This window comes from Triplophysa rosa, linkage group LG22 (genome assembly GCF_024868665.1).
Source record: "Triplophysa rosa linkage group LG22, Trosa_1v2, whole genome shotgun sequence".
Lineage (NCBI taxonomy): Eukaryota > Metazoa > Chordata > Actinopteri > Cypriniformes > Nemacheilidae > Triplophysa > Triplophysa rosa.
The window spans coordinates 18,662,639-18,683,888 of NC_079911.1; the positions used below are offsets into that span (position 1 = coordinate 18,662,639).

General features: G+C 37.6%; 1 protein-coding gene across 2 annotated transcripts in view; it reads right to left on the minus strand.

Annotated features, from left to right (window-relative positions):
* Positions 1-21,250, minus strand: part of cntnap3 (contactin associated protein family member 3) — a 76,148-nt gene that overhangs the window by 42,026 nt on the left and 12,872 nt on the right. For both annotated transcript variants that reach the window (XM_057320856.1, XM_057320854.1), the window contains exons 2-5: positions 19,093-19,203; positions 10,978-11,171; positions 8,826-8,973; positions 5,430-5,633 (exon numbers count right to left, since the gene is read on the minus strand). In XM_057320856.1, coding sequence (XP_057176839.1) covers positions 5,430-5,633; positions 8,826-8,973; positions 10,978-11,171; positions 19,093-19,203 — 657 coding nt within the window. The remainder of the gene's footprint in view (positions 1-5,429; positions 5,634-8,825; positions 8,974-10,977; positions 11,172-19,092; positions 19,204-21,250) is intronic.

Genomic DNA, 21,250 nt, shown 5'->3' on the forward strand with positions numbered 1-21,250 from the left:
CAGAGAGAGAGAGAGAGAGAGAGAGAGAGAGAGAGAGAGATCACTCTAAAAAATTTTTTATCTGTTCACAGAAGATATGAAACAGCAAATACCAGACCATTACACAATGTTCCATAACACATGATATGTAATTTATGAAAAAGCCAATCAGTCTGCAATCAGAAAGATCAGAAATGTGTCTCTTCAGATGACTGTGATTTCCTGAACTCAAACACTGAGATGAGAAACTTTCATTATGAAACGTGTCACCGAATGATAAAACGCTCGTGTGCATGAGTGGAGCTCAGTGAGGCTCATATGAAACATACAAAGGACACAATCCATATTTATCAATTATTAATCAAAATGACGGTGACGTCTGACAGGCCGGGTCACTGTTGGTCAGTCTCTGGCCCTGCTGAATACAAACACGCTCTGCTTCATTTATATGGACGTGAGCGTCTCTCTTTTCCTCGTACCTGCCTTATGCTGTGATGTTATTTAAAATTTAGTGGTCAGCTGCTCAATATTTCATTCCTCGTTGCCTTTGGAAAGTATGCGAAACACAGGAATAAAAAATAGCCCGTAATCTTTCAGTCTTGACCTCCGGTGTTCGCTCATATGAGAGTGATACTCATTTTAGACTTTGAAGTGTTGTTTTGATTAATGTTATGTGCACGTCAACAACAACAACAAAAAACATTATATATGACAACACTAGCCTCTGTGTGACCCTGTCAGTGGAAAAAAATTAAAGCTGGTTTTCAGCAAACTCTTCACTAGTTTGTAAAAACTAACTTTGATGATGATTTTGCATTATTATTTTGCAAATCAAGCGGTGACAAAACAATAAAAAGAAATGTTTATGGTACCAATCCACCACAGTTCAGTTCTATCAGAAACAGACATTTATAGGTTTTTATTTGTATGAAGAACTCGATTTTGTAAGTTGATCTTAAACACTGTCAAAGGCTTTCTATACGCCAGCGTCAATCCCACAATACACCTTGAGCATGACACTCAAAAATAATCGCTCACATCCCATTGAAAAGACATTTCTGCCTTTGAAGCCTATACATAGCTTTATGAAAATGGGTTCTTGGTGCTTACTAGGTTAAAAAGAAGTGTCAAAGTTTCTGAGGTTAGCTCAACGTCAAGTCTCAAGTCTTAGGTGGATCTTTCTGTTTGCTGCTGGTTAGTTTATAACTTCTGTCCATGTATTTCATTTTTAATCCACAACAAAAGAATTCAAAAAATTCCATGAGTGAACTATTACATTTTTTCTCGTTCAACTCGTTCATAAAAAGTTGTATAAATTATAAATGGTGGAGTCCACAGTACAACTGTAACATAACAGAGGAATGATACGATTTGGATCAGAGCGATTTTATTCCAGCTGATGAATGATAAAACATTGACAATCACAATCCATTAAAATTTAAAGAGCTGATTCATTTAAAATGCCAAAATGCAGCGCAAGATTTAAAAAAATAATGTTATTGTCCACTGGTGTGCATGCTTATATAATTACACTGGGTTCACACCAAATGCGAATTAAGCGTTTTGCGCAAGTAAATTACATACAAAGTGAATGCAAAGGCACGAATAGACGACTATATAACTCCCGGCAGGCGGTGCTAATGACGAGAATCGGGCGGCGCGTTTGCCGCAAACGGGCGTCAATCTCGTCTTCCGCGAAGGTGTCAGATCGCGTCACTCATGCGAAAATAACAAATTTTTCCTGCGAAAAATAAAGAACGTGCAAAGATGCGTATAGACGCGAACTCGCGGCAGGCGGTGCTAATGATGCGAATCGGGCGGTGCGATTGCCACGAACGTGCGTCAATCTAGTCTTCCGCGAAGGTTGAAAATATTTGTCAGATCGCGTCACTCACGCGAAAATAACAAACCTTTCCTGCGAGTAATAAAGAACGTGGAACGCGATCGTTCGCGTTTGGTGTGAACCCAGCATTAGCGTCATTGTATCATTCACGGTGTGAACGCACCTTTAAGACCAGAAAACAAAAACATAAATGTGTCACCGCATCCGCTCCTGCAACAGATTCATGTAAAATGTGTTAATGTAACCACGTAAAACCACATTTCAATGTGTAAACAGCTGCAGTTTGTGTATTTAGAGTGTCACAGCAGTGGTGAAATAAACTCGGCCTAAAAATTCAGTGAGTAAAATTGTCAGTCAGTCACATTACGCTTCATTTCACAGGTTTGTTATCTGCGAGCGTTGTGACGCCTGTCTACTTTAAGGTGCTGATAAACAAGTCTTTAAGCCTTTGAAAATAAGCTGTTACGCTTTTACAGCAGAAGATGTTTGAGCTCGCTGTGATAATCATAAGAAAGAAAAATCACAGATGAGATCTCAATTATTTCTCCTAGACATCAATGAGATTAAATGGAGAAAGATTTTTCTCATGAGAAAATTACTTTTTTATTCTACCCTGTATTTTTAGTCTTTTTAAATACAACTGTCTCACACGTCTTAAAAACTCTGTTTGATAGCTATATTTACGGCTGTCTTGGTCTCATGGACTGATAGAATTATTAAAACCAGAATCAATATGTTCACAACACCAATATATATTTAAATCCCACTAGCAGAAAAAAGTTTGAGGCAAAAAATGTCAGTGAAGCACAATATAAACCGACAGCTTGATGAATGCAAACTACAGGCAAAATAAATTTGTTTGGGATATGGGACATAAATCTTCATGTCGCTGTTTATTTGTTTATTTATTTTCTGCACAGACAGCGAGCATTTGCCAGCATCTAACCTCTGTCTCTGTATTGCGCTGGAACGTTAAAACAACAGCGTTACATAAAAACCCATTTGTCACATCAGACTCATTCAGAATATTACACTTGTGACACATTTTGTCTTTTCTTGTTTCAATAACTTTGTGCTGTATATTTATTCAAGGTTTGTAGATTAAGCATGACACGCATGTTCCAAAGATAAAACACGATGTACACGATGCAGATCCAACACTGGCATGTTTTATATATCTGAAAGGTACGCCTGTACGGGCACAATGCTTTTAGAAACAAGAAACAAAAAACAAACACCGAAAGGGCCACATTCATCTCAAACCAAAAGGAAGACAAAAGTAAAGAAATGTAATTACCGGTTGTTTTATTTCAATTCATACTTGCCTTTCCACAAAAGATGTCTGGTAAAGCTGGTTGTTAGCATCATTTAACCATAAGTATTTAGTTACAGCTTTACCAGCATTGTAAGAGCGAGGCCAACGCTCGCTTCAGCACTTTCACAGCCCCTCTAATAAGGAAAGACAGACATCTTTCATTTCCTTGAAATTATGGTAAAAGCCGAGAAGAGAGCGGGCGCAGACACCAGCAGTTAGACTTGAGTTATTTTATGATGGAAAACTCTCGAGAACCCACAGCCAGATTTACAGACGCAAGACACTAAAACTTCCTCTATCCGACAAAACAAACTGCACAGACTTCACTTTCTATAAAAATACAACATTCCCAATGAAAAGCTGGAAGCGCTGCGCCTCTCACCTGCACCGATAAGAGTAGAAAAGTGCAGACGGTTCATGTTTATGCTGAAATATTCCCTCTGACACTGTAAACTCAATTATACATCACAAATCCAACACAGATGTTTCATTGCCAAAATAACACCTGCAACATTATATATACATGAAACATGTACAGTATGTCTCTCTAGCTATCATGTGTCTGTCTGTCTATGCATGTATCTGTCTGTCTGTCTGCCTGCCTGCATGACTGTCTGTCTGTCCGTCTATGTATGTATCTGTCTGTCTGTCTGCATGACTGTCTGTCTGTCTGTATGTCTGTCTATCTGACGGTCTATCTGTATGACTATGTGTATATCTGCCTACATGACTGTCTGTCTGCCTGCCTGCCTGCATGACTGTCTGTCTGTCCGTCTATGTATGTATCTGTCTGTCTGTCTGTCTGCATGACTGTCTGTCTGTATGTCTGTCTATCTGATGGTCTATCTGTATGACTGTGTGTCTATCTGCCTGCATGACTGTCTGTCTATCTGACGGTCTGTCTGCCTGCCTGTCTGTCTATCTGTATGACTATGTGTATATCTGCCTACATGACTGTCTGTCTGCATGGCTGTGTGTCTGTCTGTCTGACAGTCTATCTGTCTGTCTGCATGACTGTGTGTGTGTGTGTGTGTGTGTGTCTGTCTGCCTGCATGACTGTCTGTCTGTCTGATGGTCTATCTGTATGACTGCCTGCATGACTGTCTGTCCATCTGACGGTCTATCTGCATGACTGTCTGTCTGTCTGATGGTCTATCTGTCTGTCTGCATGACTGTGTGTGTGTGTGTGTCTGTCTGCCTGCATGACTGTCTGTCCATCTGACGGTCTATCTGCATGACTGTCTGTCTGTCTGATGGTCTATCTGTCTGTCTGCATGACTGTGTGTCTGTCCATCTGACGGTCTATCTGCATGACTGTCTGTCTGTCTGATGGTCTATCTGTCTGTCTGCATGACTGTGTGTCTGTCTGTCTGACGGTCTATCTGTCAGACAGACAGACTGTGTGTCTGTCTGCCTGCATGACTGTCTGTCTGTCTGCCTGACTCTCTCTCTCTCTCTCTCGATGTATAAATATTTGTTGTAAGTGTTTTGGGTTCAAACAACACAACACTATGTGTTGCAATAATTATTTGATCCTCAGGTGTGTTTCAGTGTTTACATTTTCCTTCACCAGAGCTCAGACTTTCATTCTGTTGTAAAGAGACATTCCTGTTAAGCAGGACATCTGGCTGGCCTCTTACTTTCTTCTCACAACGCGTCCAACATAAGTAAGCTCCGCATGATGTGTCAGCACAGGGAAGGATTTCATTTGAGAAATGAGCTAACCAGCGAAGGGTCCAAATGAGCATTTGTTCTCTTAACTGATTCTGAAAGTGTGTCATGTCGTCACATTTGTACACAGTTGTATTTGTGCCAGTGTTTGGTAAGAGAGAGGAAGCAGATCTGTGCCCCGTGACGCTGGCAGTGGCTCTCAGACACAGCGCACGCAGATGGCATTCTGGAAAGGGCTGCCATACGGCCATACGACAGACTGCGTCTCTGAATGACACCTGCAGGCGCTTCATTCCAGACCTGAACCTCATGAATGCTAAACCTTCCTCCATCACCTGCTGCATTATTGATACAGATAATCTAATGGTAATGTCCCATATTCACACTAATAAGGAATGAAATAAAGTAGCAGAAGAGCATATGTTTATGATTTAGTGCATCTCTCAAATTTCAGATGTAAAAAAAACATGTCCAGATCACACACGTTTTTGTTTTATATCATTATTGTATGATTTGTTTTATCAGCTTACAGGGTACTGATAATACAAAGCTTTAATGCTGCAAAGAATCGTATCTGTCATAAACACAAAGCATCTCAAGTGAAAACAGGAGTATTTGTACCTTTTCTGAGTTGAAGTAAAAGTTTCCCTTTGAATAATTCCACAGTGAGCGTGAGGCCGCTGAAGCCTTCCATGTGAACCAACATCCCAGAGCTCTGCAGGGTTTTGAAGTTCATTTTAAAAACATCTTTGTCTGTAGAACCAGCGCTGGGATCCTGTCTGAAGAGAAAGTGACCACTGCCATCAAAACCGGCCACATCAGACCCTGTAAACACACACAAGAAAACAAGAAACTCGACATAGGTTCAAAGAGAGAACTCTGATCGTTTTAAAATGCTAAATCCTTCATCATACTTGAAGGAGGTACAACATGTAAGTGACAAAGTTTGTAATTTATGTTAAAATCTTTTAAGGCATGTATACGTTTAGAGGAACCTGAAGTCACATTTGAAGTCAGTTTATTAAGTGTGTTAATGTTATGATTTTGCTGCTTATATAACATGGGTCTGTTTATTTTAGTAGCATATCATATCTAGAGTCCAGAATATACACTAAAGACCCACTCACAACACCCTAGAACAGTGGTGGTCATTTCTGCACCTCTCCCAAATTCTTTAGATTTGATTATCCAGGACAAACGCAGTTATTTTTGTAATTCCATCTGCTACTGGCACAGACATTACATTAACAGATATTACTTTCAATTCTCCACATCTCAAATGACTTGAAAAGAGTGCACTGGGATTTCTGAAATAAGAATTCATTTCAGTGTCGTAAACAAAAGGCTTTTAAATGCATTTGTGAAATATAAAACATATTTGTGTAATACAAGAGTGATACAAAAAGTGCATTTGTGCAATACAGAGCACATTTGTAAAGTAAAAATGTTTTTGTGTGATACAGAGTGCATTTGTGCAATTTTTAAGTGCATTTGTGCAATATAAAGTGCATTTGTTCAATATCGAATACATTTGTGCAATATAAAATGCTTTTGTAGAATATCAAATCATTTGTGCAATATAAAGTCCATTTGTGCAATATCGAGTGCAATTGTGCAATAAATACAGAGTGTATTTGTGCAATATAGAGTGCATTTGTGTAATATAAAGTGCATTTGTGCAATATATATATTAATGCAATATACAGTATAGTGCATTTGTGCAATATCGAATACATTTGTGCAATATAAAATGCTTTTGTAGAATATCAAATGCATTTGTGCAATATATATATTAATGCAATATACAGTATAGTGCATTTGTGCAATATGAAGTCCATTTGTGTAATATAAAGTGCATTTGTGCAATATCGAATACATCTGTGTAATATAAAATGCTTTTGTAGAATATCAAATGCATTTGTGCAATATAAAGTCCATTTGTGCAATATCGAGTGCAATTGTGCAATACAGAGTGTATTTGTGCAATATAGAGTGCATTTGTGTAATATAGAGTGCATTTGTGCAATATTGAATACATTTGTGCAATATATATATTAATGCAATATAAAGTGCATTTGTGCAATATGAAGTGCATCTGTGCAATATTAAGTGCATTTGTGCAATACTGAGTCCATCTGTCCAATAGAAAATGCTTTTGTGTAATATAAAGTACATTTGTGCAATGCCAAGTACATTTGTGCAATATAAAATGCTTTTGTGAAATTTCAAATGCATTTGTGCTATAAAAAATGCTGCTGTGCAATATAAAGTTCATTTGTACAATTTCGAGAGCATTTATGCAATACACAGTACATTTGTGCAATATAAAGTGCATTCGTGCAAGTGTACTGGCATTATAATGTATTCACATATGGCACAGCGGCTTCTCCGCTGTAAGTGGAGCAGAGAGAATTTAAATCTGTTGGGTCAACACAATGATGCAACCGTCTGACACTGGCCAGCACCTGGATCAACTGTGCAATAAATAACACATCCAGAAGAATGAACGAAACTAAAACTTTTAATAATGGCCTGCCATATTTCTGAACATGAAAACAATTCCAACATTTAAATTCACTTGAGAGGAATAAACTCTGCGTGCACATTCACGGCTAAAATACCCACGAGCCTTTGCTGACAGCTCACAATTCCAGACAGACTAAAACCTCGGCAGTTCTGCCCAGTGTGATTTCAGCGACAATACATCTCTTTAAAAGAGCCACAGGACAAAGCCGCCACACACACGTTCTGTATGACCAATCATAAATTAGCGTCATGTGCTGGCGTTTGATTGAAAGAGGGTGGCCCACGGTGCTCTGCGCTGCAGCGATAAGATACGAAAACAGACGAGATGCCACAAGCACAGTTTGATGATTTTTTGTGAAATAAAAAGGCCATATTGTGGAACATCAGAATGAACGTGTATTTTGTATTTCATTAAGGTTTTCATTAGGCACAATGTGCGAATTGGCGAGAGGTTGAACTGACGGACTGCTTTAACCAACAGCAGCGAAAGCGTTCACATGTACTTCAATTTGGCATACAAGACAGTATTTTAACATCAAGAACGTGACACAACGTTACGTCACACAGTGCGATTCCTTTCTTTAGAATCTCTTACCCAATACTGTGTTATACTTTAAATATGAAAAACATGTACAATATAACATTTATAATGCATCTTGTTTTCTACTAAAACACAACAGTAGCATTCAGTAAATCTTGTTCGTCATAAAATGGGCAGCGCATTTGTATTTTTGATCTTGTCATGTAAAGTTTGAGTAGTAGGGCTGCAAGAATATATCACAATCATCAAACATATTGCTAGATGCATCTCGCAATGGTTTGTAATAACGGAATCATTGTAATACTAAGCAAAAAGTAATGTGAAGAAAGACAAAGTATTAACTCAACTCTGTTTCAGGTGTTTACCTGAATGTTCTTGATGTTTTCTGGGTAATACCAAGTTAAGCATTGGTAGTTAAATTATTTTGTTTACATTGTTCAAATGGCATTGTCAGATTTGTTTTTATGTTCTGCAAGAGTAAAACATGGCTGTTGACCCTCATAAAGAATGTGAAACGTAACATGTTAACTATTAATATTAACAAAGTTATTATTTAAAGTGGCCATAACTCAGATTTTACAAACGTAAAGTTTTTTTTGCATCATTAAGTGAGTGAACACATCACATTTTCTTTTCAATATTGTACAGCCCTGTAAAGTACAAATGTGCAATTTTGATATTTCATAACATTAAATATCCTACAAGCATATTGTCTGTGTCCTTCCGAAAACTCGGATGTCCAAATTCGCTGTTTTTCAGGAAATGGAAAAACACTGTATTTTTTAAATGATTACATACTGTGTTGTCAAAGTTGACAGGCACTTTTTAATACTTTTTATCGCAAAACGATTTTTAATAATGATTAATGGCAACAACAAAAATCACTAAATATGGAGATACAAGGTTTCAGAAGGACAACATTCATATTGAAATCTGTCAATCACACTTACTGTATTGGCATCCATACGCTTCCAATCTCAAACCAACCCTGCCATTTGGGTTCCAGTCCAGCGGTATTAATCTGAGATACTGGGCAGTTACTGGATGCTGGAGTTTGTACATCACCACACTGTCAGCATTAGAGTTCCCTGTAAAAGCCTAAAAAACAACAACAACAGGACATCATTTTTTTATTTCATTATTCTGTTACATAACAAAGAGGCTGATTTCTGATCCTGAACTCGGCCAGGTGTCCGATGTGTTTACATACAGCAGGACACGAGACTCTATAACTCAGAATCCACTTAATATGAAGCGAGACCGCGTGGAGACCTCCACGATCCGACAACGCTGAGGGTCAATGAGCAGAGGACATATTCACGACTCGCATGAATACTGCCACACGTCTCTTCTATCACCTCGCTGTATTAAAGGAAATCAATAGCGCCGGCGTTTACCCGACAAAAAACACGCACCAGTGCTCAGATCCAGCCTAAGGTCAGGCCGACCATTTACCAGCAAGCGAAGGAAATGAGAAGCGTTATTTTGGATGATTCTTCAGAGAGCAACTTTCATTTTCTCCTTATATCTGTCAGAAATGTGCGCAATTTGAACTTTCTTAGCTGAAAGTAATTCCAGCGTTCCCAGAGCCTTTGAAGGGATCAGCCGTCTGCTGGAGTGGAACGTTAAGCCGAATACATTTCTCTGTTTCCCGCTGAGGCGGCGCATCTCATTTGCTCTAAAGTGGCCTGCGAAACACGGCGAGAGTCAAGGTGCAAATACTCCAGCCTTACCGGCGACGAGCTCTCACACTCACAAGAGCGAAGAAAGCAAAGACGCTTGGGTCTCCAAACGCTCGTGACCAAAGTTGAAATCGTGACTGGTGGTTTCTCACGGCTTCAGTGGCCCTCATCCTAAAAATCCGTAAAGAAAACAGACTCCTTTAAACGCCAGCAGCGTCTGACCCCAACAAAGACTCATTTAATGTAATTCAAGGTGTCAGAAATAAACAGAGAGAGTCACGCGTTTTTTTAAGGCCACAGGCGACTCAATTATGATGAAAACATTTTCACACCCTTAACACCCGTCTGTAAACCAAGCTCATTTAAATAAAGAGAGGTTAACCGTATCCTAAAGCAACCTTTCTCCTGTGCTGAACTCTGCAATACACGAAGAAGATGCTTAAACTCTTTCGAGCGTGATGCATTCACAAGTTTCATAAGGATTTGGGATCATTTTCAACATCTTTCTCTTACAGATAAGACAAGCACGGGTCGACTCTTCAAGCCTTTCTGTGAAGTTCGTTCTTACAAGAAAATCCTAATCACGACATGACGTGTTCAAGTGATATAACTTGTTTGCTAATTCCGTTTACATTTATGGGTAACACTTTACAATAAGGTCGAATTTGTTATTATTAGTAAATTATTTTTAGTTCATGTTAAAGGAACAGTTCCCCCAAAAATGAAAATTCCGTCTTTATTGGTAGTCAATGGGGTCCAAGAACTGTTTGGTTACAAGCATTCGTCCAGATATCTTTCTCTGTGGGTTCATCAGAACAAAGACATTTATACAGGTTTGGACTTGAGGGTGAGTAAATAATGACAGGATTTTTATTTCTGGGTGAACTGTCCCTTTAACTCATGATCACTTATTAACCTTTGTTCATGTTAAATATTGCCAATACAATTGTTCATGTTGGTTCATTGCGCATTAACTAATGTTAACAAACACAACTTTTAAAAATGTATTCGCAAATGCCGAAATTAAAATGTACTAAGATTAATAAATGCTGTAAAAGTATTTTTCATTGCTAGTTAATGTTAGCTAATGCATTACGTAATGTTTACAAACACAACAACAACTTACAGCGCATTCAATCTATACATCCTTACTATATCTAAACAATTTATTCATGTATTTTTAGTTTCTGCAACAAAATGAAGAGCATCACGTCTTGGACGTATTTATTCGCCCTAATGCTGCCAGAGAGAATGGGAAATGTAGTTTGGTTGCTCTCTCGCCTCATAAACCTGCTAAATGTGTTTTGTCTTCTATCAAACTTTATAGCGTCTCTTCACCAGCGGCTCATAAACGTGTACAAACTGAATTATTTTCCCTTAATTATACATTGCGTTCATTCAGGTTGGCTTTTTGACTCACCCCGATGCTGTCCTCCTGTCTGTACGGTCTCCAGTTGTGGCCCGTGTCGCTGAACATGAGGAGGTAACGCGTGACCCAGTCAGAACTCCCATAACGCCCCTGCGTGGAGATAGCCGTGATCTCTGTCCGCTGTTCCAGGTCGATTTCAAGCCACTGATACTTATTAGAGTCCAGCGGAGACCATCCACCAGCACCTGCAAGACATGAGAGATGGTCCATCAAGAACAGAAGATCAACGTGACACAAAATATCTTTGTGCTCGGCAGAAAAAAGTAGGTTTTTAATGACATTAGGGTGAATAGATGATGAAAGAATTTTCAGTTTTGGGAGAACTGTTCCTTTAAGTGACTGAACTGGAGCATGAGAGACACAAGATGCTTCCCACTTCGCAAGATCAGACACATACAGTACACCCAGACAAGGGAACATAATTATACCGTCTACCTTCTGGTATTCAGGAGCATGACAGTTTAAAATCTAGTCTAGGTAGTCAGCTCACTATGTTGGAATTTAGATCCTATTTTGTCCCCGTTTTTTATTGATGTTTAAATGCGAAATTGTGCCTATTTATCACTGAATCTTAAAGAAGAAGAAACGTTTTACAGTAAAAATGCTGTTAAGGATTTGCTTCTAGTCTAACAACTCCTCCATTTAGCGTAATATCGATCTTTTTATGTGTGAAATTCTCTTTGTGTCTTTGAACAACACATCTGGCTCCTGGCATTGTGCTGTTCAATGAGAAAACCTAAATTCTGTTCGTTTACTCGACCGAACTAGTGTGACTTCTTAAGTTGACTCAAGACGTACGATTTAAAATGAGACAAACCGAGCATTAAAATAAGCAATGACCAGGGTTGCCAGATCTGCGTGACAAAACTAGCCCCAGAACCCCACCCAACACTAAAACTCGAAAAATGTCTCTACCATCCTTAAAATATGTATTCTACAGATCTTATGCATTACACACAATTTCGTTTTTAAAAAGACCTTCTAAAAGTGATCTTAAACAAAGGCTGTGTACATAAATAACCTGCAGCATGAATTACATAAAATAAAAATGACCATTGACGAACAAAATCTTTCCAACAACCCACGGCAACAGTTTAAAAGCAGCCCAACGCTGCAGGAAAGGCGTGGATCTGGCAACCCTGGATACGACAACTAAAAATCAAGATATTTCTTTTTTTAAATGAAAAACAAACAACTTACAAATAAAAAAAGTCATAGAAAGAGGCAAAATGACATAAGGAGGAATGATTCAATAAAAGCTAATTTTTTTTTTAAATAAATAAAACAAAATATTAATTAATAACACAAATATTAATTTCTAATAATTTAATAAAAATAAATATATAAAATGTATACATTAATAAATACATAACTAAATAAGTTTTTTTGGTTGATAATGAGTCTGGAGGTCTTCAAATATTGTTGTTGACAATCAGGAGGTTTCTTGAAGTCAAAAAGGTTGAGATCCGCTGTTTTAGACTAACATGAGAGTACGCAAGTCATGACCCAATATTCATATTGGTGAACTGCACCTTTAAGCTTTCTGCTCTGATGCTCGTACTGTAAACACCATTGATATTCTGAGCCCATCAGGACGTCATGCAGTCCATCTGCTTACAGCAGACCAATAAATACTGACACAAATAACTAGAAAATCTCAGTCGAATCCCTCTTAAGCAGCTGGAGTAGCGAGGCCACCGTGCGACTCCACGCCTCATAACCTCGACGTGACAGCAGGACGTTCCACCTTACAGCTCAGCAGCGTGGGGTAAATCAGATAAGACCGAGTCGTAAATGATACCTCTCCGCTGTAAATCATGATAAAATGACCTAACGCTGAGGTGAAGAGCGGGCAGGACTGACACCTGCCCGGGACGCCAGCCCTGTGTTGGCAGAACAGAAAGTGAGAAGGTTTATGGCGGCGGCGTGATGAGTCAGGCGCCAGATGGACGCTGATTTCAGACAGGTGGGACAAGCAAACCCGACCTGAGCTGGCCAGCTTCTCTCGCTCATAATCAGGGCAGTTAACAGAAGACATGTGAATATTTGAGACGCTGATGGTACTCGTGAGAAGAAAATGTTTTTAGACGCAGAGATCCATTTGTTGTTGTTTTATCGTTGGGATTGAGAAGAGTTTCATCCAAGTATCAAGATGTTTGTCTCAGATGTTTATCCTGAAAGTCTGAAGAAATGAAAATAGACACAGTCATACCTTAACAACGGTTGCTCGCCATCATATTACCATCTCATTACATTTATTCACTTATCCAAAGCCGTTTACAAAGAGAGAGCGTTCAATAGCTCGGATCAATTGAACCTGGATGTTTTGCTGAATTTGATGAGAAATGTTTGAGATTATTAGATACTTTGATATCTTGGAAAACCAGGAGAAATATCTGAAGTAAATATCTGAGAAGAAAGCAATGCCATCAAAAGACGCCCGCAATGCTTTCTAGCATTTACAAAAAAACAAGTTTATTCAAGTGTGCTGTTAGTATACTTCTTGTAAACTAAAGACCAGGACGTACAGTATGCTTTTGCCTATTTTGTTCTTAGAAATATACTTAAAATTACACATAAATCAAGTATACCTGTCTATACTGACAGACAGGCCTATACTTGTGTGTGTATATATAGAGAATAAAAACTACTAAACTAGTAGTTTACTGGGAGAATACTTCAAAGTGTACTGAACTGAAAAAATATGCTATAAGTATTGAACTAAACAGTATATTTACTTGTAGCATGAAATTGCTAAAAAGTATTATTTTATAACCTAAAAAGTAGATAAATTTAGTCAGAAGTAGTATTTAAATACTACACTTACAAGTATACTTCTACTACATTGATATTAGTATACGTACTACATGAAGTATACTTAAAACATAATTGAACTTTACTAAACTATTCTTAATAAAATGATCTTAAATCATACTTGTTTTTTTCTAAATCATAACAGTCGCTTCTCTCAAATAGTGATACAACTGAGAGCAAACAGTTTTGCTTACGCCTCCTGAATCTCACATGCTTCTCTTGAAAAAGACCCGGGAATGTCACGTCTCCAGTTTTTGTATTCATTTAAATATGAACTCAAAAAGCGTATTATCCTATTAGCTTCATCCTTTTAATATATTTCAGAAATTACGTTGGACAGATGGAGTAAAGGCTTGAATCACACCCGCTGACTACAGTACATACTGCAAAAAATGACATTCTTACTAAGCATTTTTGTCTTGTTTTTAGTGAAAATATCTGAAACTTCTTAAATCAATATACGATTACTTGACAAGAAAAGTGGCCTAAGATATTTAGTCTTGTTTTATGAAAAAGAATGTAAGAATTAAGTAAGTTTATGGTAAAAACAAGCAAAAACATCTGTCCATGGGGTGAGAAAAATAAACTTGAATTTAGTTTCAACTTTTTCTCAAGTACCTAATTCAAGTTTATTTTTCTCACCCCATGGACAGATTTTGTTGCTTGTTTTCACCATAAACTTACTTAAGCCATTGGATCATGGGTGGTGGTGTTGTTGTGTTCGACATGTTCAGTCAAACAAAACAAGACCTTATTAAAATACAAACTGCATACTCCGCCACTGTTTACATAACAGATAGTTAACTTTACGGTAGAATAACAATCTTATTTGAGTATTTAGGACAACAGGGAAAAGCCGAGCTAAAAGTGTGTGGGAAAACATTCACTTGTCCACAAAAAAGCTAAATGCGTTGACCTCTGCTCATTATCCAAAATAAAATAGACGGGTGGACGGCCAGAACTTTCCTACGCACACAGAAACCCTCTCTGAATCTAGCATGTGTAGAATTTAAATCAGCTTTCAGAAAAGCAGCATTTTCGTAATATCATGGAAAGTGTCTCTGAGAGAAAAATAAGAATGCGTGCTGACATTAACTGAGAGGAAAAGGTGAGCAAATTATTAGATTTTGAGAAAGATTATAAGAGCTGAACGTAACATCTGTGTGAACTAATGTCTTTTAAAATGATTCTGTGGCATTCACATACAAAATTAAAGGAAGTTCAAGAAAAACACCAAGCCATAAGAAAAAGAAATCACAGATGACATCTCATTAATATTTCAATGATTTCTCTAAGACATCAATGAGATTAAATGGAGAGCAAATGGAAACTTTTGCTTAAGTCTCATCTGCGTCTCAGATATTTCTCCTGAGAAAAAGACACAAATGTCTCCATTAGTTTCAGAAGAGATTTGTCAAGACTGCAATCAAAAGTCAATGTTATTGAAGATCTCAATATGAACTCAAACATTTCTCATTAAACTGACCCAAATCCGGATTCAATGTACATTCATTTTACACCTCCATACTCTTTCATGCATGTAAACAGATCTCTCATTTCTTATTAAGCAATTTTAAAAGAAACATCTGAGTTGAAACAACATCTGAGCAATAACATTTTCCATCCCGTCAGTTGAATATATCACACACTCACAAGAAGATGTGTGTATTTTCTTTTACATCCTATTAAAACAGGGTAATCCACCCTAGCGACCTCTCTTAGGGTCTTCATTAAAATATAATAACCTCATTGTGAATAAGATCCATTTCCGAAAAAAAAGCAGCGTTCTAGATGAACACAGAGATTGAGGTTAATCAGAGGTCACGGAGGAGGACGGCCGACCGGTGCCGTGATGCTCATTTAGACCACCATTTCATCATATTATAGCACATAAAAACCATCAGAGACATTAAATCTGCAAGAAACAGACAAATCATCTTTAATGACGAATTAGCTGATCAGTGACCTGCAACAAACCATTTGGAGTGATCCAGATAATGAGATTCAATGGGAAACCTGAGATTTTGTTTCGGATTCTGAAGAACGGAAAACAAATTAGGGAACTGCTTAAAAGCATGAAATGCGATAAAGCTGATAATACTTTTAAAAGAACACAATTTTAATTCAAGAACTTTACAAAACATTTTTGCATTTAGATTTGCCTATAATAAAATACAATAGGTTTATTTTGAATTATTTTGGTCTCAACATAACCCCCATTTGTGTTATTCAATAGTTTGATGAGTTTACTATTATTCTGAAGTCGGAAAAAGAGATCCTAAACTTTTGAACAGTACTGTTTAAACTGATGTAAACAGTGTCGCTAAAATGATCTACCAAGAACGCCAAAATGGCACTGAAACCAGTTCAGCAACATGTTCCAAAGACTCGAGGTCCATCGAAGACCCTCAACCTCATCTATTATTTACCATGAATCCGCCAGCTAGAGTCAAGGGACAAAATCTAGTTTCGACCGAGATGAATTTAGCAGAAATGTTGATTAAAGTAGCAGCGTTTATTATAACATTGAGCGGATGAGACTGTTTGCTGATGTGTTGACTTTAATGAACACAAATAGATCTTAACAGCTTCCACCTGCCTTATTTTACCTTCGGCTTGAGTAAAACACAGAACAGAAATCAAGATGAAGTTAAATGACTATTCAAGTTTATCTGAAAGCATTTCAATTAGAATTTCACACCGATCTAATTTGCTCGTTTTCAGGTTGCGTACAAACCTAAATGCCAAACTATTTAAACGCCGAGAAATTTGAAGACGTGTGAAAGACTCAAAAGAAAGTTATAATCATTTAGCTGTTTTACAAAATGTAACGCGCTCAATTTTCCTAGCGCGCACGCATCTGCGTTTCTGACATTAATTATAAGTGAACGACTTGCTTTCAAATGCCGTTCTATAGTTCTTCGCTTCAATATATAATTGAGGTCCTCATAAGTGCGTTTTATACACCCTGGAGACAGAATATATAATTGAAACGGCTCTCTTGCTGCTAGCAGCCAGCCCAAAAAACACAATGAAATTTACATTCTCATTAAACCCTCCATGCACTGCTCATATCTGTATATTTATCTGCAACAATTACACCTGCTGATAGACTAACACTAACAGCCCACGATTTAAGCGACAGCTAATGGCACCTGTAATGACAGAAACAGAATGAATGATTTCGGAGAAATCCAGCACTCTTCACAGCCGGAGCCGGTGGGCTTTGGGGAATTAGCACGAGCGGCCTTTTAAAAGCTATAGCTTCGCTTATTTATCCCGTGATTCCAGGGGCTTTCAGTTGATATCCCAGCAGGTTTGTGCAATGAAATACAGCATATAAGCTGGACTGTGATTGAAAGCATTTCAACAGGAAAAATACAACAAATGTCGTCGGAAGTTGTCTGAGCTGTGGATGTAGCGTTCAAGAGATAGTTCAGACAAAATTCTTTCCAAACTTCTGCGGAACACAAAAGAAGATATTTCGAAGAAAATATCAAACAACATCGACTCTATTAACTTCCATAGTATGAACACAAAACCACTGAAACAATTCTCAAAATATCTTCTTTTAGGTTTCACAGAAGAAAGCGTGATGACCAGGTTGCACAAAGCATGTAAAAAATGGTCAAAATTCATTTTTTGATGATTTTGTTTATGATAAAAAGACAAATTTTGCATTTGGATTTCACTTCAAAATGTGAAGTTATATGGCAGCAGGAAGCTCTACTAGCTATAGTCAGCAGACATCCTATCAGAAACGGATGTATGGAGTGAGTGTGGCCTGTTGACTCCATAGACATTCCCTGATGTTTGTCTTTTTCGTTAAGTACTTCAGGCTAAATGAAATGCCAAGATGTTTGCGGCTCTACAAGAACTGAGTGAGATTTTCAGAAAATCAATACAAATCTTAAACCACCGCTAGGACTGAAGGTCAAACTATCGTCTTAAAGCTTCTTGGTGGCGCGTTAAAGTTAAAATCAGGTGGTAAATAAAAAGTTCAAGATTTCTCAGGGAATAGATTTTTTTAGTTTCAAAACTTATACACTTGTATATACAAACTACTGGTAAAAGGTTTTTGGACACTTGGGTGAAATGTTTCTCAGTCTAGTCTAAAGGTTCATTTTGATGAGTTTATTATTATTCTAAAATATGGAAAAATATATGAACACAGTGAGTGAGTAAGAGTAAGTGTGGTAGTGTTTATAGGTTTTGAAACACTTGACTAAAACGTTTGACATTTTTTTGGAAACTGACAAAAAGAGAGAGACACAGAGAGAGAGAGAGAGAGAGAGAGAGAGACAGAGAGAGAGAGAGAGAGAGAGAGAGAGAGAGAGAGAGACAGAGCGAGAGAGAGAGAGAGAGAGAGAGAGAGAGAGAGAGAGAGAGAGAGAGAGAGAGAGAGAGAGAGAGAGAGAGAGAGAGACAGGAGAGAGAGAGAGAGACAGGAGAGAGAGAGAGAGACAGGAGAGAGAGAGAGAGACGGCTTTCCTCTGCTTATATATTTGAAACAACATTATCAGAGAATCACCAATTGCTGTTAACATTAATCGCCTGTTACAGTTTATATATTAATGTTTAAATTTACATTGAGTCATTTGGCCGACGCTTTTGTAAACAACATTAAAATTCCAAGTAATCCCTTTGGTAATCTGAAATACTTTTCAGATGTAACTGTAATTTGAATACCACCCATTTAAAAGTAACTGTAATGAAATGAAGTTACTCAAATTTTGTATTTTAAATACGAAACCAAGTTACATGTATTTCGTTCCTCCCCAGCCCTGCGCTCAGATGTTCTTTCATAGCTCAGGAGATTTGATGCGGTTCTCAGTTGTGTTTGATTTAAGTATCAATTTATGCTGGGGCCACACCAAAAGATAATCGGGCCGATTTCTCCCCTTCCGACAGTCCTAGGTAAAGTCCCGATGATCTTAAACGGCTCTTACATGATCTCATCAGATTTCCATTTGCTCTCCATTGAATCTCATTTATGTCTAGTAGAAATACTTTAAAAAGATTTTAAAGAGATCTCATCTGTGATTTTTCTTTCTTATGGGAACGGAACTGAAACTGATGAGCAACCACAAATGACATCAGTTGCTTGCTCAACTCCCTAGCAACGCCTTGGCAACCATTTAAACTACTCTAGAAACCACCTTACAACAAAGATGATGTTGAATAGTGGCCAGGAGTTTAACACAGACAAACAGCTTTCAAAAATCCAGTTGAATAATAAAAGATCACCTAAAAGGGTTTAAACAGAAGCTGGTGTGGTGTGTGTTTGGTTACCGTCTCTGCGGTTGAGTCTGGCGTAGCCCGGCCCGTGACTGCTCGACAACTCGGAGGAACTTCTAAAAGCCGACTGAGGCAGACTGGACACCAGTGGTGTATCACAGCTCTCTGAAAACACACAGACAGATATTAGTAAGATCAAAACAGACCCATGCACACACCAGCCATTCAAACAGAATTCTGTCATATCAACCACATGCTTTAAATCAACATCATTCAAACAAGACATTTAAGGAGATGAAAAGGCAAGGTTTGTTGATGGAAGATCACAAATACGTCCATTTTTGTTTTGGAATAACCACTGGATCACAGCAAGACCAGGAAATAAAGTAAACCGGGTCAATTTTGATTTCAAATTGACTTCAATAACGATCTGGAAAATCAGTCATGCGATTGGATTGGCCATCACGGTTGTGAACACAGCTTCTCCCATCAGCGCTTTGAAACTGGAGCACCTGAGAACCTGGCTGATGTTTATTAAAAATGCATTTACCTCCAGAAATAAAACACATCCGACCCTGTATACTGTAGTATATATTAGAAGTACTCTTGTAAACTTGAGTAAAATGCCTAGCTACTACGGTGTTTTTTGAGCCTTACCATAGTAAATATTAAAGTATACTACAGTATTTATTAGAGGTTATCAATTCACTATAGGTTAGTACAGAATGCTGTAGTATACATACAGTATACAACAATTTAGTATATAACAAAGTGTAGTATACTATAATATACTACAGTGCATTACAATTTACAATAGTAAATAAATAGGCTATTAAAGTATACAACAGTATGTACTAGATTTCAACACTTGTTAATACTAAAGAATAGCCTACTATAGTATACATTAACAACGTGTAGTGATTGCGTCAAAATACTACAGTGTACTACGTGCACTACAGTTTTACTATCGTAAATATTACAGTATACTACAGTATGTAGCCTACTAGATTTGAACACTAGTTGATACTACTACTACAAAAAAACACAGTATGCTACAATTTACTACACTCTATTATAGTAAATACTAACGTGAAGTACAACAGTTTATCAATAGTTAATACTACATAATACTGAAGAATACATGAACAAAGTTTAGAGATTACTACAAAATAGCGGTAAACCACAATTTACTTTATTATAAGAAATAGTATAGTAATTTATAGTAAATACAAAAGTATACTAGGGTATATACTACGGTTTATCAATATATAATACAACAGAATATTATAGTATACATTAGTAAAGTATGGTACTTTGTGTTAATCACTTAACTTTGTTATAGTAAACACTTATGTATACTACAGCATTCACTAGACTTGATCAATTCACTCTAGTTAATACATGGTTAGTCAAATAAATGCGGAACAGGTATGTTTTGAGCTTTTACTTAGGACAGCGTTTAAAAAAAGTAAGTCTACTTTCCACAGGCCTATATTTGTGCTCTTTGTACAGCCCCCCATTTCTTCATTTATTTATGGGGAAACAAATGCAGCGTATGAAATATTCTGTATATTACTTCTTATATTACAAGCGCCGAGAAACTGTTCTTGTTTACATTCCCAGCGGAATACAATAACGTCCCCTATTACTTTTACGGCAATAGTCTTTCACAGGGATCTGCGGATTGAATATATATTGGAACATAATTATCCTCGTCTCATTTATTAGTTGTGTGCGTATAAAGTACAGAAAGCCATCAACAACATGTCAATACGTCGGCCCGGCTCGCTGCAGTCGGCTAACTGGATTGCCGCAATCATTTTCTCTCCGAAACATCATTTTGAAGTCTCAGTCATATTGTAGGAAACGGCATCTCATTTCCATATCTGAGAAGCCAGCGTTCCTCACGCAGTACAGCTCTGGATGCCTCCAACTACGGTGGGGCCGGGCTTTTGTCATTTTTTTTTAAAACAGACCCTCCGGGACAAGAATAGTGATTTTCATTCCTTTGATGATGAAGCGAGTTAATCTGATTCAATAGATCTCTTTTTCTTCCCGCTTCAGAACTGAAGGCTGCAACTCACAATAAGAAAAAAGACGCATACGGTAACGTGCGTGTGCTTTTATCTAGTAAGTAGAAGTTTGCCAACCGCAGCGTATTCAGGAAAACAGGAGTGAAGACGCTTTCTGATGATGATCAATATAATCGGCC